The following is a 15,688-nucleotide window of genomic DNA, read 5'->3' on the forward strand; positions in this document are numbered from 1 at the left end:
TTAAGCATATCGATTTCGAGAATATGCCAAGATCAATGTCTAACATTTTTCTTTTTATTAAATCTAAGTACCAATATTTCAAATGAGCTGGAAGACAGTGAAAGCTAATTACACGGTATTTTCCTTTTCAGATTACGAATTAGAAGTGAAGGATCACAAAAAGGTGAAACCACCCCCGACGTTCGTTTCACGATCGACACAAACTTCCAACTCGGATAAGGACTCGAATGCCATCGTGACGAGCAAAGATTCGAAGGAGAACAATACGACAACGACAAAAGAGAATACCACGACAACGAAACAATTAAATAACAATGCTAGGATAGGAAACGGACCAGTCAATCAAACTGATGTTTCCTTATAGCAGAAAGCTTCCATAGAGTCTGCCATTTTGTCCGCGAATTTAAAACCAATTTCGAAAAAGCCCGTAATAGTTTAAAGAGACGTAAGAATAAATACCTTTCGATATTTTGTAAATACGACTGAACATCGAGGTATCGATTTAAATGAAAAAAAAAATAACTGTATGTTAATTGTCCTTAAACCTGCACTTCGAACGATGATAAAAAGCTCAAATGAGAAAGTGTGTGACAAGAATTATTGCAAATCGTGCTATCGTGTGTCGCGTATATCGTGTATTTAGATAAAATTGTCTCGTGTATAGTGCATCGATAATAAAATTTAATTATCGAAAATTGGATCTAAAGAATGTCAAACGTATCGAACGAATATTAAACGATAAATTGGGAAATATTTCACGGTTCGCAAGAATAAATACACGAGACCATAACACCCCTAAATATACAAAGTTGTACTGTATGTTAAGCAGACGCATAATCATCGATTATGTAATTAATTTTTAAGTCGCGTTTTAAGAATTGCTCTGGTTTTCTCTGTGATCATAGCATACTTCATGTAGCAATCACGGCATAAAAAATGCGTAAATCTCTTTTGTACATACACGACCATTTTCATTGTGCACATTAACGCAAGTCATTTATAGTTAATTGAATTGATTGTAAATACTCGTAGCTCTGTAAAAACTTGGAACTTTCGTAGCCAGATCGTTGCCAAATATAAATAATTACGTCGAAACGAGACGATCTTCTACCGATAACTGTAATTTTTGTAAAAAAAAGAAAACAAAGTAAAAAAAAAAAAGAAAAGAAACGATAGCTGCTCGATACGTGAAAAATATCGTCTATCGAATCTTCTGTACAGTAACTATTCTCTGTAAATATTATTTAAAACGTAAGACGTAAAACAGTTTGAAACGAAAGTTAAATATTCAAAACTATTAATCGATTCACTTGAAAATTTTTGAGATGTGATTATACGAACCGTAGACACATAGAAATCTTTTTCTTCTTTTCGAATCCTCTCTGCAGACTATAGGAATTGCTACACGTAGAATTAAAGGACGCGACGGTTGCGTGCTGGAATGTTTTCTCATAAGATCTAGTCGCTCTAATTTTTAACGTAACGTTAACGCTTTGGTCTCTCTACGAGACAAAAAAAAAAAAAAAAGTGAACGTACGACGATGGAAAATTATTCTATAGCACTTGATGTATATACGGTCGTTAGGAATTGCAAACACCTTCCATGGTGTCGTGACTAAACATGCAAATCTGCGATAAACATATCCACTCTAACCCGTACCGTAGAAGTTGTTTTCCGATAATAATAATTGCGCAGGAATAAGTGTATTGGACGTCATAACGATTACTATTTCGAATAATTACGTTTACATACGTGTGTGTGATGGACTCGAACATTTTGGATTTTTATAGGACCGATGAAAATGCATTTCGCCAGACTTTGGGTACGAATGAGCCCGGTATCCATCGTTTGGTCCGTAGATATCTTATGTTTCCTCAAACTTTCGTATTAGAACCGACGTAAAGTTCTATTCCGTGAAACTCCAGGAAATACTCTGAAAATCAACAGCCAAAACAGGTTCGTTTAAAAATGATATCTCGTCGGACATGACAACGCGAGAACAACTATATTTTACTGTTTTTCGAATTGAACGTTTAAGTAAGGATGTGTACATATATTATAAACGTACCATTGTACATATAGGTGCGCATAAGCTGCGAGGCACGAAACGAAAACTGTTAGTTCATACGGAACCAATTTAGTCGTAACGTTCGATTAAAGTAAAACCTCGAAACGAAGGTGCGGGGCAGCACGGCGATAAATTCTGAAAATGCAATGCAATGACAATGTCAAGAACACTAATTACGATCAAACTGTTACGGTCTATAAGCATATTTTAAATACGTACGAACGGTAAGGTAGATACACGAGTTTAAGTGGTATTACGATGTATCCGTTAATGCGAACAAAAAAAAAAAAGGAAAAAAAAGAAAAATAAAAGCAATTATGAAATTATTCGTCCCTAATGTTGTTTTCCTTTCGTTCCATATAACAATCGATTGATCGATATTAATGGATTAGAAATACAGCCACAGACGAGGTATACGAGTAGACCTTTCACCTTACGGACTTCCGTGGCCCAGTCTGACTGTCATACTGATTGAAATTCATTTCTAAATCTGTTGGTAATGTTGTGAGTAATAATGGAGTTTCAAAACCCCATAAAAATGGACCGAAAAAATACATTGGATATAAGATCTATTCGTATACCTCATCTGTGACACAACTTTTCATCGTTTATCAGTCAGTCATAATCATAAAATAAAAAATTCAGTTTATTAAGCTACCCTCGCTATACCGTTTCTTTATACTATTATTCTACCACTATTTTTAACTTCAATTGAAAAATTATTCTCACAGCAATAACGACAAACGATCAAAGCCTGAATTTACTAAGTGCACTGTATTTCTTTATCGAACAATTAATTTTCTAATCAACGACTCATTTAATTAACTAATATACAAAATATATTTCCGAAAAATAAAGGCTTTGGAATTACCATAAGTGATTTAACAATGGATTATTAATCGATCTTGGCGCGTTTTTACCAACTCTGCTGAACGGAGAAAAGGAAAACACCTTGCTTGGCTATCGTTTTATTTCTCTTTTTTCTTTTGCGCGCACGAGGTGCATATTTTGTACAATAAGTATGAGATAGTTTCAGGATGTGTTTTATTTCTCAAAAAGTACAAAAATTACAGAGGAGACGATGTGCTGCTTGTCAGTACCGTAGACAGACAGAGAGACAGAATCATCCGATCGAGTTGGTGATATGCCACGAACCCTCACCTAAGCGGAACTTCTCATTTTGGGTCATCGCTCAGTTCATGGTGCTTTACCGGATTAGTGGATCCTGAAAATCCCGATTAGGCGTATCATTTGTGACTTGTACCTCAATACAGATTGTTAGAACAGACAAAACACGACAAATTAAGTACTACCATTAATCCCGTAGATCCCAGTTGCACGTTCTATAAACATTAAACCCAAATCCCGAAGAAATTATCTCACAAAAAAGAAAAAACAATAACTGTCGTTCGTAAAATTGCTGGCTATTAATGACGATGACGACGACGATATCGAATGGGAGCTAATATCGATAAACTGTTACTATCGTATCCTATACTAACGAGTGTGAAATAAAAAGAGAAACTATAAGCCTAATACAGTTTACAAGTTGTGATGACCCGCGATTCACAGACGACAAAGGAGAGGCGTTAAAGGGTGCAGAGAAATAGAAAAGCCTCGCTAAAATAAATTATCTTTTTATTCCATTAGCAATTACAACGCTTTGAAATTCGACTGACATTCTTGTTCACTAACGAACGTGTCATTCGTATATCGTTACATTCTCCTAAACATACAACCTTCCTTTTCTTAACAATGGTCGATCCGACTAGTTACGCATTGTTTTATCACTATACCGTCTCATAACTATAAATCGTTTTTAATCAAAGAAAATAATACGAAGTTAACGCAAATAGTAGAAAAGATCAATACTGCTTAAAACACATGTAAGCAACTCATCGCACTGGATCCACCGTCAGTCACGATACTGACATAGGCACAGACACAATGATAATATATGCAATTCATTGTAATAGTTATCAGACCTTAATGCCTATAAAATTATCGAACCCTGCTTATGTCGTTTTCACCTTACAACACAACGTATAAAATCTTTGGTCTGACTGAAAACTTTCGTACACGCTATATTACAAAATTCGGAAGCTTATCTATAAAAGTATTTTTCTCCTTGCTTCTTTTTTCGTAAGAAAAATCCTCATCATTTCTGAAGTCTCGATGTGAAGATAATCACAATATGTTTGTTGTTTTCGTAGTACAGTTTTCACTTTCACATCTGTTCTACTTTAAAACACTAACAATAAATAAATAATCAGCATTCAAGTTTAATACGAGCTCGCGTTTACGCGAAATTCGTTTAATAAACTTGAACGCGTCTCGGTATAATTATCGTAAGCTCGACTAGTTTTAAAGTGCTGCGTAATATAAGAAATCTACTACTTCATGCTAAAAAAAATTCGTACATTGTTCGACAATAATAAACGGCAACTCTATAATATAAATACTCTAAATAAAAATATATCTCACTTCGTGAGTTGTAATTGTAAAATATTTAATCCAATAATAATACCCGCTCGAAACATAAGGCAAAATATATAATGCACAAATTGCATTGTCTAGATTTCCGTTTTTTCCATCTATAACTCTAAACTATCTTAATATTTTCATGCATTCTTTAACTCCTGATGTATCTTAAATAGAATGTAATTAATAAATTCGTTTATATATATTACCCTTGCCCACTTTTTTTCGTTTCATTTTAAATACACAACACAAGTAACACCATATAGAAAAATTTGTAAATTTAAAGTAACAAAATTCTCGTGCAAACAAACATTATTATTAATCAAAGATAACAGTGATGTATGTATAAATAACTCTGTAGCTCTTTAACTGTATTTACAAGATTCTCTTGTCTCAAAATAAAAGCGTTCGAACTCTTTAGAATTTGTATGATATGCCAAAGCATGGCAAAAAAATACTCCTCATTCGTAATAATGCTCCTCGGTCACGTTAGCCATCATTCGTCGCATTTTATATTAACATAGAATTGTACGAATTTTGAATATTGGCAAATGCAAATTACAAGAATATTACAATCCTGTTGTCAATGGGATACATTTCACACGATTAAAGATAACTGAATTTATGTCTTCCAGAACTTACCACTGCCTTTACTACCTTTGACCTTTTGTTGTTTCTTCTTTGGATCTGGAGGAACTGATAATGCTTCTCTACCAGATTCGCTTCCCCCTGTCCCTGAACTACCTCCTGCCATATCAGCCTCCTGTACACCACTACCACCACCTGCTTGTACGGCAAGCAACTTCTTTATGTTAGCAATCTAAAAGGGAATCAAAGACCCATAGCACAAAATTATCCCACTATGTTCCATATTTTTTATCTATTCTTAGGACACTTACGTCTCTTTGTATTCTCTCTTTGTGGTAAGTGGCTTTCTGTTTTTCAACATTAGCTTTTGTAACTTGATCTTCGATGCATGCTAACACAGTATCACAAGCTTGACCCCAAGCAGCTAATGTTTCAGCTACCACACCTGTATCATTGGGTCTAACATCACGTCCTAAACCAGCATAATCTACCTCTAATTGTGAATTCTTTTGATCTAATTTTCCATGTATTATATCTGCATAAATGGCTTCGATTATCAAGTCCTCTAAATCTCTAACGTTCTTTATATCTAGCTCCTCCAATAATATAGAATAAGGTATACATCTGGACTTTGTGGCCAATGTAACAATTGTTAGATGTTGAAGCTTTTTCTTTTGCGTAGGTGTTAATTCCAAAACTTTGTCTTTATTTTCCAAATATTCTTTGTACGTGCCATATGCAAACAAGTTCAATGTGTTCCAATATTGAACGTAAGGTCCATTTTCTAGCTCTTTGATATTGGGCATATCTAATAATTCTCCAAAAACATTAACACCTGGCGTTTCTACAGCTTGTCTTATTAGCTCCAGTGCAGCTGCACCTTTAGCAGTTTTTGCAAGCAACATGAACTGTTCTAAAGGATTACTAGCTGACTTTTCAGTGGTAGTTCCACCAGTCATTTTGAACCTATCAATGAGACATTAACTGGTAAAAAGAACCTATTTCCTGATACTATCTAATGAGAAAGCGAAGGAGTACACAATGAACAGAAAATATAATGTTTGCGAAATAATTTATTCGAGTATAAAAATAAATCGAACGACCATCAGAAAGGTTAGGAAACGACCATCCGGTTATATGCTCTTCAAATGAACGTAAATATCGAACGTCAAACAAATATCTAATAATTAGGAAAAGCAGTCGATGCACAAATTTACTATTATGTAAGTGAAACTTACTTTGTTCGATGTTTACAAATACCAAATAGCTTTTTCTACCGAATGTGCCTTCGGATACGCACAGGTATGTAAATACAACGGCGTAAGTTCTACCACGAAAGAAAACCAGAACTATCACAAGGGGCTAATTTACAGATTTACAAAATCGACGAACGCAACAGAAATTTACAATACAACATCGCACGAAAGCATCGTTCAAAGAAACACTCAGACCGAAATATTATTTAGCGACAATCAATAAGTTCTTTGTGAAGTTCCCGCACGTCCATCGTCGTGCAAATGTTGCCGGCACTGGGGACATCGTGTCGAATCGTGAATAACTTCAGTGTGTTCTGTACGTTTGACAGAAGAGAGGGGAATGCGTGTTGTTCTCCGTAAATGTGAACGGTTTATGTTAATAGTCTTTCCAAATGATCGTGCCGTTTGATGAGAAATAGTGAACGGAAAAATTTCAAGATTGCAGTTCGTCGGACGATACTGCGCTTGAAAATTCCGCGTAACGGATAGTACAAAATGAAGCCTTTAATCGAATTTGAAGAATGTTTGCGAGACACGCCAAACTTTCGGTAAGAATTGGTTATACTTATGCTCTCTAATCTGCTGTTTAGTTTTTCTGCTATTCCGTCGCACGATGCTCGCACGACTATGACTAAGCCGTTGTATGTGTTTGCGTTGATTATGAGTCTGGCGTCGAAAAAAAACTTACAAACGCCTACCACTTCTTTTTTTCCCCGTAGACTATGCATCGAGAAAGTGGAAGCAAATGTTGATCTCCTCGAACAAAAGTTAGACAAGGTATTGCTATAAACAAATTATATCATTATTCTGTAATGGATTATAAACATGAAGTTTAATTTGTTAAATATTTATAATTCCTTTAATTTACACAAAGAAACTTAAGATGATTTGTTTATATTATTTACATATTAAAATACGTTAATCATTTTGTCACAGGTGTTAAAAAATTGTGGCCAAATGATTGACACTGGAAAACTGTTCATTGGACAGCAAAGGTATGACATAAAACATAATATACTCTACATATATTTAATTATAAGCATATATGTTTTGTTGAATACAAAAAATTGACAATTGCATTATATCATGATTGAGAGTAATGGTTAAGAAACATATAGAAATATTTAGTTGACTCAATGAAATATATAAGTGAAAAGAATATTAATTATTACAAGTGGATTGTACCTCATAAGAAAAAGGAGGGAGATTCCATGCAGTAGAGAGGAATCAGGAAATGTATGAATTGCAGCTCTGTTAGGAATGACTCATACTTATGGTACCCAGCTTGACACAATGAAACTGATATATGTATATACTTGATGTTCTTATTACTCAGAAATCATTAATTGTTTTTTAAATGCTTATATTACATATAAACTACAAAACATAAGTATTATTTTTAAACTTATACTTTCAAATTTATGTAACAAATTAATCTGTAAATACGTTGATGCTTAATTTATATACAAAAAACATTACATTATATACAAAAGATAGGGGTGATTCTACATGAAAAAATAAGACTAAAATATAGAATAAAAGTTTTTCATGTGAGGCTTTGTTTTCGAGAAAATCGACTTTGAATTTTCGCCGGGTACGCGTGTACTTGATCATGTCTTATTATAACGTATCTCGCTGTAGATTATTGTCTCGATTGTAGTTTATGTTGATAAACACTTCCAGTCTCACGGAATTGTTTATTAACTTAAACTTAAACTTAAACTGCAATAATATCCATCGAAATAATCATCTATAGTGAGATCCGCTGTAACGAGACATGATTAAGTGTACGCTTACCCGACGAAAATTCAAAATCGATTTTCTCGGAAAGAAAGCCTCACATGAAAAATTGTTATTCTATATTTTGGACTTATTTTTTCATGTAGAATCACCCCCTTTTCGTTTGTATCACCAGTTACCGAACACCCTGTATAATATATAATTATTTATTCACTTATATTTAAATAAGATTAAAAACTAGATAAATACTCTTTCCTCTAGCCAATTTACCAATAGTCTTTGGGAGTTATCTCTATACTTTAACAATGACTCAGAGATAATGGCTTTTCTAAACAAATTAATTCATGCTTTGCAAGAAATGAACAAATTTCATACTATCTTGCTAGATCAAGCATCTAGGACAGTAGTTAAAGATCTTAATTCCTTCATTAAAAGGTAAGATCAATGAAATGCATTAATTACAGGTATCCCTCGAGTTACGCGGTTTATTGGTTCCGCGTAAGTTGAGTCTAAACTCAAAATTAGTCTCTGAAATATTCTGAAATATATACAAACTATTGTGAAATACCTATTATCTTTTTTTATTTAAAAACATTCATCTATAATTACATATATGTATATTTTCTTTTTAAATAAAATTGCTCCAAAACCGCGTAACTCGAGCATTGCCGCAATTTTTTCCCGCGTAACTCGAGTACCGCATAATTCGAGGGATACCTGTATATAGCATTGCATGTAATTATACTACATGTTTTATTATTTAACAACATATATACATATATGTATTTAATATCACCAATGTTTTAACAGTGATATCAAAACAGTAAAAGAATCTCGTCATTACTTTGAAAAAATTTCTGCTGACTTGGACATAGCTTTAAACAGAAATTCACAAATTCCAAAGTCCAGGCCTACAGAATATGAGGAAGCTTCCAATATTCTATCCGCTACTCGATCATGTTTTCGACACACTGCTTTGGATTATATTCATTCATTGACAATGATACAGGCACGTAAAAGACATGAGATATTGGGCACATTACTTAATTACATGCATGCGTGTATTACATTCTATCATCAAGGAAGCGATCTTGCACAAGATTTAGAACCATTTTTAAAAGATCTTGGTGAAAATTTAATTAAAATGAGAGCTGACTCTGTTAAACTTGAAAAGGAAATGGAAAATCGGCATATTTATGTTACAAACAGAGACTTAATACCTTTCCCAATGCCTGGCAATCCGAAAATGGAAGGCTATCTTTTTAAACGAACTAGTAATGCGTTTAAAACATGGAACAGAAGATGGTTTTGTTTAAAAGACCATCAACTGGTATACAGAAAAAGAACTGGTGATAATGATTATACAATTATGGAGGAAGATCTTCGCCTTTGTACTGTAAAACCAGTGGTTGACTGTGATAGAAGGAATTGTTTTGAAGTATTGAGTCCTACAAAGTGAGTAAACAATACTATGAAATTGTAAATAGAACGTAAATATGAATGTATGTATCAAAAAGAATCAACCATAATGGTATGTATTTTGATACATGTATTGCATAATTTACAGGAGTCACATATTACAAGCTGATAGTGAAGAAGCTTATTTAGGGTGGGTAACTGCTATGCAGCAAGCAATTGGTGCTGCTATACAAAGAGGTATGGGTGCTGGTACTATTGTTAGTATACGGGAATCACAATCACAAAATATTAGAGGTTCAAGCAGACAACAGTCAAAGCCTAAATCAAGGTGAAAAAAATATTTATGTTGCATTAACTAAGAAAGAAAGAAGATTAATTGATAATTCTTGGTCACAGGGTCTGGGAACAAATCCTAAAGATTTCTGGAAATGATACTTGTTGTGATTGTGGTGGTGCTAATCCAAGGTGGGCCAGTATCAACTTAGGAATTACACTTTGCATAGGTTAGTCATCTGTTCGTAATATTGTAAGAGAAAATTGTTAAAAATTTTCGCAAAAAAAAACGCGCGTCTTTTTTTTTATTTAGAATGTTCTGGAGTGCATAGAAGCTTAGGTGTTCACTATAGCAAAGTTCGTTCTCTTACATTGGATGACTGGGAACCAGAAATATTAAAAGTAATGGCAGAGCTTGGAAATACTGTAGTAAATAATGTTTATGAGGCTTTGCCTGTTCCTTCCAGTATGGTTAGAGCTACACCAAAATGCAATGGGTATGTAACAAAAGAGAATAAATGAAATACTAATTAATATAGATACACGATCAAATATTTTGTTGAACTTACTTATTTAACAGTAATATACGCGAAGCTTGGATAAGAGCAAAATACGTAGATCATAAATTTGTAAGACCCTTGAGTAACATTATTACATCTGGACAGCATACGAGTCGCGATAAAATGCATTTCCGTAAATGGAGTGTCCGTAAATTACGCCGTAGACCACGAAGCTGTGACAAGATTGATAGTAATAATCGTAACAAAACAACAACACTATCTTCCGTAACAGAAGGTCACCATTCTAATAGTTCCGATGACAGTAAACACACGTCGATCGAAAGTTTAAGTTCTGTCGACAAGGTGAAAAAAATGGAAAGAAGTTCCTTAAGTTCCGATGATAGCTCGAATCTAGATCTAAAAAATGATTCTACCCTATACGGGAAGATATTAACACGATCTCGTAGCGATGTACAAGAAAGTAATCCCAAAACCACTATTACCAATACGGAGTCGAATATCGAAAACGAACGTAAACCCTATATTCCTGATATAAAAGACAATACAATATCCACGAGTAACTCTGAGAATAATTTACCACTGAAAAGTGAAGTGTCCTTAAACGCAGAGATTTGTGATGTTAAAGATGTAGAAAATAAGGATATCGGAGCCGAGAATCAGTGTACAGAAAAGGTAGAATCGGACGTATTAATGTTTGGATGCGATTTACCAAAGCCAACAATCGATAACAGTTTAGAATTAAGCTCGGATCAAGACTCGACTGCCGGTGAAGATGAAGAATTCACAGACGAGGAAGATATTGAGAATTTGCATCCTGAGATGTTACTTTATAAAGCTGCTGCGGCGCACAACCTTCCCGTGATGTGTGCAGCTTTAGCGGCTGGTGCTGACAAGTCATGGTCAAATGTTAATGACAGAGGTCGCAATGCTTTACACCAAGCGATTATAAGCGTAAGTAATACAAATTAAAATTAAAACGTATCGTTTAGCTTTTTAAATATTTGCTTGTTTATTCAAACAAAGGGTTCCGTAATGTCGTGTGAATATCTCATCTTAAACGGGGCACGCATCAATTGCCAGGATGCTGATGGAAAAACACCATTGTATTTAGCCACGGAATTAGGTACGAATTATCTATCGCTGCAAGAATATCTATTTCATTGTGAGTTTTATTGTAAACTCGTTCCTTCGATTTAACTTTTAGGCCACACTGCCCAAGTGTGCTTGCTTCTGAAGCATCGTGCTGATCAGCATATTAAAGACGAGAGTGGTATAAAACCCTTATCCATAGCCGTAAAAGAAGCTAACGCAGATATTGTAACTCTGTAAGATTAAGATACGTGTATCTTCATCTTATTGTGAGTTTTTTGCTTTATTAAATTGATTACCGTTCCAGATTACGACTTGGCCTTTTAAACGAGGAAATGAAAGACTCAGAAATCGGAATTAGCGGTGATGAAACCTTTAACGATGTTGTACGTGATTTTAGCCAATTAGCTTGCTCTCATCCAGAACGGTTGCAACGACGAAATGAAAGTAGTAATGCGTCACAACCACCCGAATGAGTTTTAAGGATGTGCAAATCTTATTTGCAAAATGTAAAAAGCATGCTACAATGTAAAGAAAAGAAGGTGAAGAATACATCGAAAATGTCGTCTTTCAGTTCCTTGCAGGGTAATAAGGTTGATTACGAATAACAAGGTAAGTATGCAGAATCGACTCCTAAAGTTATATCGTATCATTGAAAGAAGACAAAGAAATGTTTAAAAAAATTGCGTCTCTCTTTACTCTTTGATCTTCGAACAACGGAAATTATTTAAATTTTGCTAGTATCTCTTTTGTACTTGTATTTTTGAAAACCAAGAGACTTTCGCATTATTTGCCAAAATGAGAAATAAGTATATGTTATATTTTGCTTACGCATGAAATTATGCTATCCAATGATAGAATGTTAAGACAGCAAGTGTTTTTGTGTGCCTTCTTTCCCGTTTTCCTCTTCAATTTACAGGAAAAAAAATGAAAGTAATTTCATATTTAAATCAAACACTTCTTCCGATATTTTTTAAAGCGTGATCGTATAATTTAAAAAAAGAAGCCTAAAGTTACAAAATTTACAAGAATATAACACAAATACAGTTTGAAATTTGAAAATTTCTGCAAACATGTACGGAAAAGTGTAAACTATTATTAGTAGATATTTGTATATCATTTATGTGATATGAAAACCGTGACAAAATAGTTTTAACTCTGTTGTATGAAAAGTTCTACTATTAGCCGACATGTTTTCAATATGATATGACCTTCTGAGGTATCTTTGGAACAAACAATTTTATACGTATATCTGTTTTTATATACTTAATACTACCAGTAAAGTATATGCAACTGGCACTAAAGTAATTGTTTATGTTTGTTTAATTGTAGTAATCTGATATTATATATTAATATCAAATTAATTGAACTATGACATTATTGATACATAGAATTATGTAGTTCGTCTAGAAGTTGTATTTATAAGTAGCTGTATACTGCATCTATTGAATTACCAAAATAGACTAAAGATGATTCCATATAGTTACTGATTAATATAAGTCACGTAACGAATTTGTTGCCAAAAATTAACCGTTTGTACATAAAACTTGTAGATTTGACGACTATTTGACGTTATACTTGAACAAATATTTTATTTCCACGAATTATGTAGAATTAATATCGCAAAGGCATAATTTAACGAAAAATGTAAGAATTTTCGTATTTACAATTTTTTGTGACAAATTTGAATGAACTTTTCTACATCGTATTTAAATTATGATTCAATTTTCTTTTCACGATTTGTACAACGAATAAGTTCTGCTTCATTTACGTCTATTTTAGTACTATATACATTTGCATTAAACAGTATTTGTGAAACATTCATAGGTTAATGCATGATTTTTAGTCTGCAATACATAGCGGAAAAAAAAATTTAGATGTGAAAAAAAATATTAATCATTGTTACGAATATTTTTCATGAATATTATTCGTGTAGAGGCTTTATTGATAGTTATAATTCAAAGAACAAACCCGGATCATTGTTTGAATTCGTTTGAATTTGGACGAACAAAATTTTTATGAAAAACATGACATGATTTTCAAATTTGATATATTTTTTTATTTGATATATTACCATAGATTTTTTTTCGAATCTGGTATTCGATTTTATAAGAATCTGTTTAATAATTAATACGATGGCGCTGTATGTAAACATACTTATAATTAAAATTAGATACTCATTGTTGCACAATTAATTAGCAACAAACTGTTTTCCAGTTTACTTTAATATGTACAATGTTATAGAATTTTCATTTACATTCGCACACTTTACAACGCGAATTAACTTTAAAAGAATCTTGGTATTTGGTAATTTCATGTTTTCAAGACTGTGTGGTCGTGTATGTCGAAAATTTCATTCGAATAGAGAATTGATACCACGTATTAGTACTTTGTATTTTGTACTTATATTTTTGTATATGTTTGATATGCATAATCGACAGAAGGAAAACAACAAAATGTACACAATCGAATCTTTTATTGTACGGACGAAAATTGTCTTCCGAAATTGAAAACTGTCTTTTTTACTATCGAAGAACTACATTATAATGTTATTCTAAATTTTATTTCATGCTACGATTGTTCGATTCGATAAGCAGTATTTTTTATATTATAACGTTATCGATTGTTTCTAAACGAGAACACCGCCAGTACTGCCTAATGTGAAATCGTTGTTATGATATTCTACAAACATCTATACATAAGTTGAGAAAATAATACCATTGTTTCACTGTTACACGTCATTGCAATGAAAATGTGAACGAATTAATTAATGTACCATACTGTACACAAACTTCACGTCATAAAGCATTGATTATACAAGTAATACACGTTCTTTTAATATCCTTCCCTTCCTGAACCTATACTTCCACATTTAATACAATAATGTACGATTTTAAATAATAGAAATTTTAGAAAATGATTTTGAAGATACGTGTAAGAAATAGAAAGCTAAATTGCAACCTGACATTCTTCGAACTGTTCGATAACGATAGAAGCAATTTGGAAAGCGCAGGTTGAGAAACTTGCGCAACAAATTATTTGTTATGAAAATGATTGAAATACGACGCAATTCATGAACTGTAGATCGATAAATCCCACTTATCTAAAGAAACGAATATGCATCACATGCGCACAATTTACGCGTTGCTCGTGTTAGGTTGCGTAAATTAATCCAAACGGGTCAATACCCTATCGCTGCAGTTATCAGTACATACATACATCCATGTGTATCCGTGTACGAGCGTAGAAACTAATTTATCACGGATTTTTCTATCTTCCACAAGAATGTTCCACTTTTCGTTACTAGTATTTGTTTACGAGATCGACCCTTCTACGAATGTAGAAGATACGAACGTGGAAGAAACTTTTTTAACGCTGGAACGATCAGCGTTCTTTTTAATTTTCTCACATCCGTTTGATAGATATTCGAAGAAACGTTCTTTGTTATTAAAAATATGGAATTTTAAGTAATCGTGACGTAACATACTTATAGTCATTTTTCTTTTTTTTTTAAAAGTCAAACACCAATATGAAATCCATCATTTTGGAGGGGTTGGTTGTATAGTGTAACGCAATTATCCATTAGAAATTAATTACTTCTCTTAACTTTCATGAAATATGACTATAATAACTTTGAAAGTGTATGTACTGTATAAATCTAATTGATACTATTTCTACTTATTTACTATACAAAAATTAACACTATTTGTATATCGAAAGACAACTTTTAAAATTTTAACTTGAAATTGCTTTCCAAGTTTGATCATTTTTCCTCGATTGAGTTTTTAACTTTTTCTATAATAATGGTTAAATTAATTTAACAGTATCTTATTCCCACACTGAGTACTTCTATTCGCAATTATTTCCACGGTTATTTGCAGTCAAGAAACACCATTTTGGTCAAAATAAGTGTGTATAAAACCGCGGTAGAAACAGTGTTAAAAAAAAGTTTACGCAAGCATCCTATAAAAGTATCTTACGACTTACAGGTATTTTTAGTGCTTCGTTGATAGATGGAAACTAAGTAGTACACCTAATTGTTACGATGATATAATTTTCTGAAAAACTGTACCGACGAGTTCTTTCCGTATAACGAGTGACTCGGAAACCAGATCGAACACACGAAAACGTTCGTGTGCGAAATACCCTGGATAAAACGAACACGTCCGCGCGTTTCTAGATCCTCCCAGAGCCAAGAACGCAATAGTTCTTTTTGCACATCGGTCGCCCAGGCGTATAATGCAAGATCGAA

At 33.2% G+C, this 15,688-nt stretch overlaps 3 protein-coding genes across 7 annotated transcripts in view; 2 read left to right on the forward strand and 1 right to left on the reverse strand.

The window, feature by feature from the left end:
* Nucleotides 1-2,483, forward strand: part of Glurb (metabotropic glutamate receptor B) — a 357,471-nt gene extending 354,988 nt beyond the window's left edge. For all 3 annotated transcript variants that reach the window (XM_076783796.1, XM_076783795.1, XM_076783797.1), the window contains one exon: nt 132-2,483. In XM_076783796.1, coding sequence (XP_076639911.1) covers nt 132-364 — 233 coding nt within the window. In that variant the 3' untranslated portion in view covers nt 365-2,483. The remainder of the gene's footprint in view (nt 1-131) is intronic.
* Nucleotides 1,861-7,044, reverse strand: Csn7 (COP9 signalosome subunit 7). Of its 3 annotated transcripts, none has more exons than XM_076783829.1 (4): nt 6,960-7,044; nt 5,450-6,104; nt 5,193-5,370; nt 1,861-1,934 (listed from the first exon to the last, which is right to left on the reverse strand). In XM_076783829.1, exons 2-4 carry the CDS (start codon nt 6,095-6,097, stop codon nt 1,876-1,878), a joined length of 885 nt encoding a protein of 294 aa, XP_076639944.1. In that variant the 5' UTR covers nt 6,098-6,104; nt 6,960-7,044; the 3' UTR covers nt 1,861-1,875. The 3 variants fall into 3 exon arrangements, with proteins under 3 accessions (XP_076639944.1, XP_076639943.1, XP_076639945.1); XM_076783828.1 differs by lacking the exon at nt 6,960-7,044 and adding an exon at nt 6,377-6,618; XM_076783830.1 differs by lacking the exons at nt 1,861-1,934; nt 6,960-7,044 and adding exons at nt 3,097-3,294; nt 6,377-6,616.
* Nucleotides 6,706-14,251, forward strand: Cenb1a (Centaurin beta 1A). The gene is made up of 12 exons (XM_076783804.1): nt 6,706-6,942; nt 7,114-7,171; nt 7,331-7,389; nt 8,396-8,569; nt 8,945-9,589; nt 9,702-9,881; nt 9,950-10,056; nt 10,140-10,323; nt 10,407-11,298; nt 11,371-11,470; nt 11,552-11,672; nt 11,744-14,251. Exons 1-12 carry the CDS (start codon nt 6,890-6,892, stop codon nt 11,910-11,912), a joined length of 2,742 nt encoding a protein of 913 aa, XP_076639919.1. The 5' UTR covers nt 6,706-6,889; the 3' UTR covers nt 11,913-14,251.
* The last annotated feature ends 1,437 nt before the right edge of the window (nt 14,252-15,688 follow it).

This window comes from Colletes latitarsis, chromosome 2, assembly GCF_051014445.1.
Source record: "Colletes latitarsis isolate SP2378_abdomen chromosome 2, iyColLati1, whole genome shotgun sequence".
In the NCBI taxonomy this organism is placed as follows: domain Eukaryota; kingdom Metazoa; phylum Arthropoda; class Insecta; order Hymenoptera; family Colletidae; genus Colletes; species Colletes latitarsis.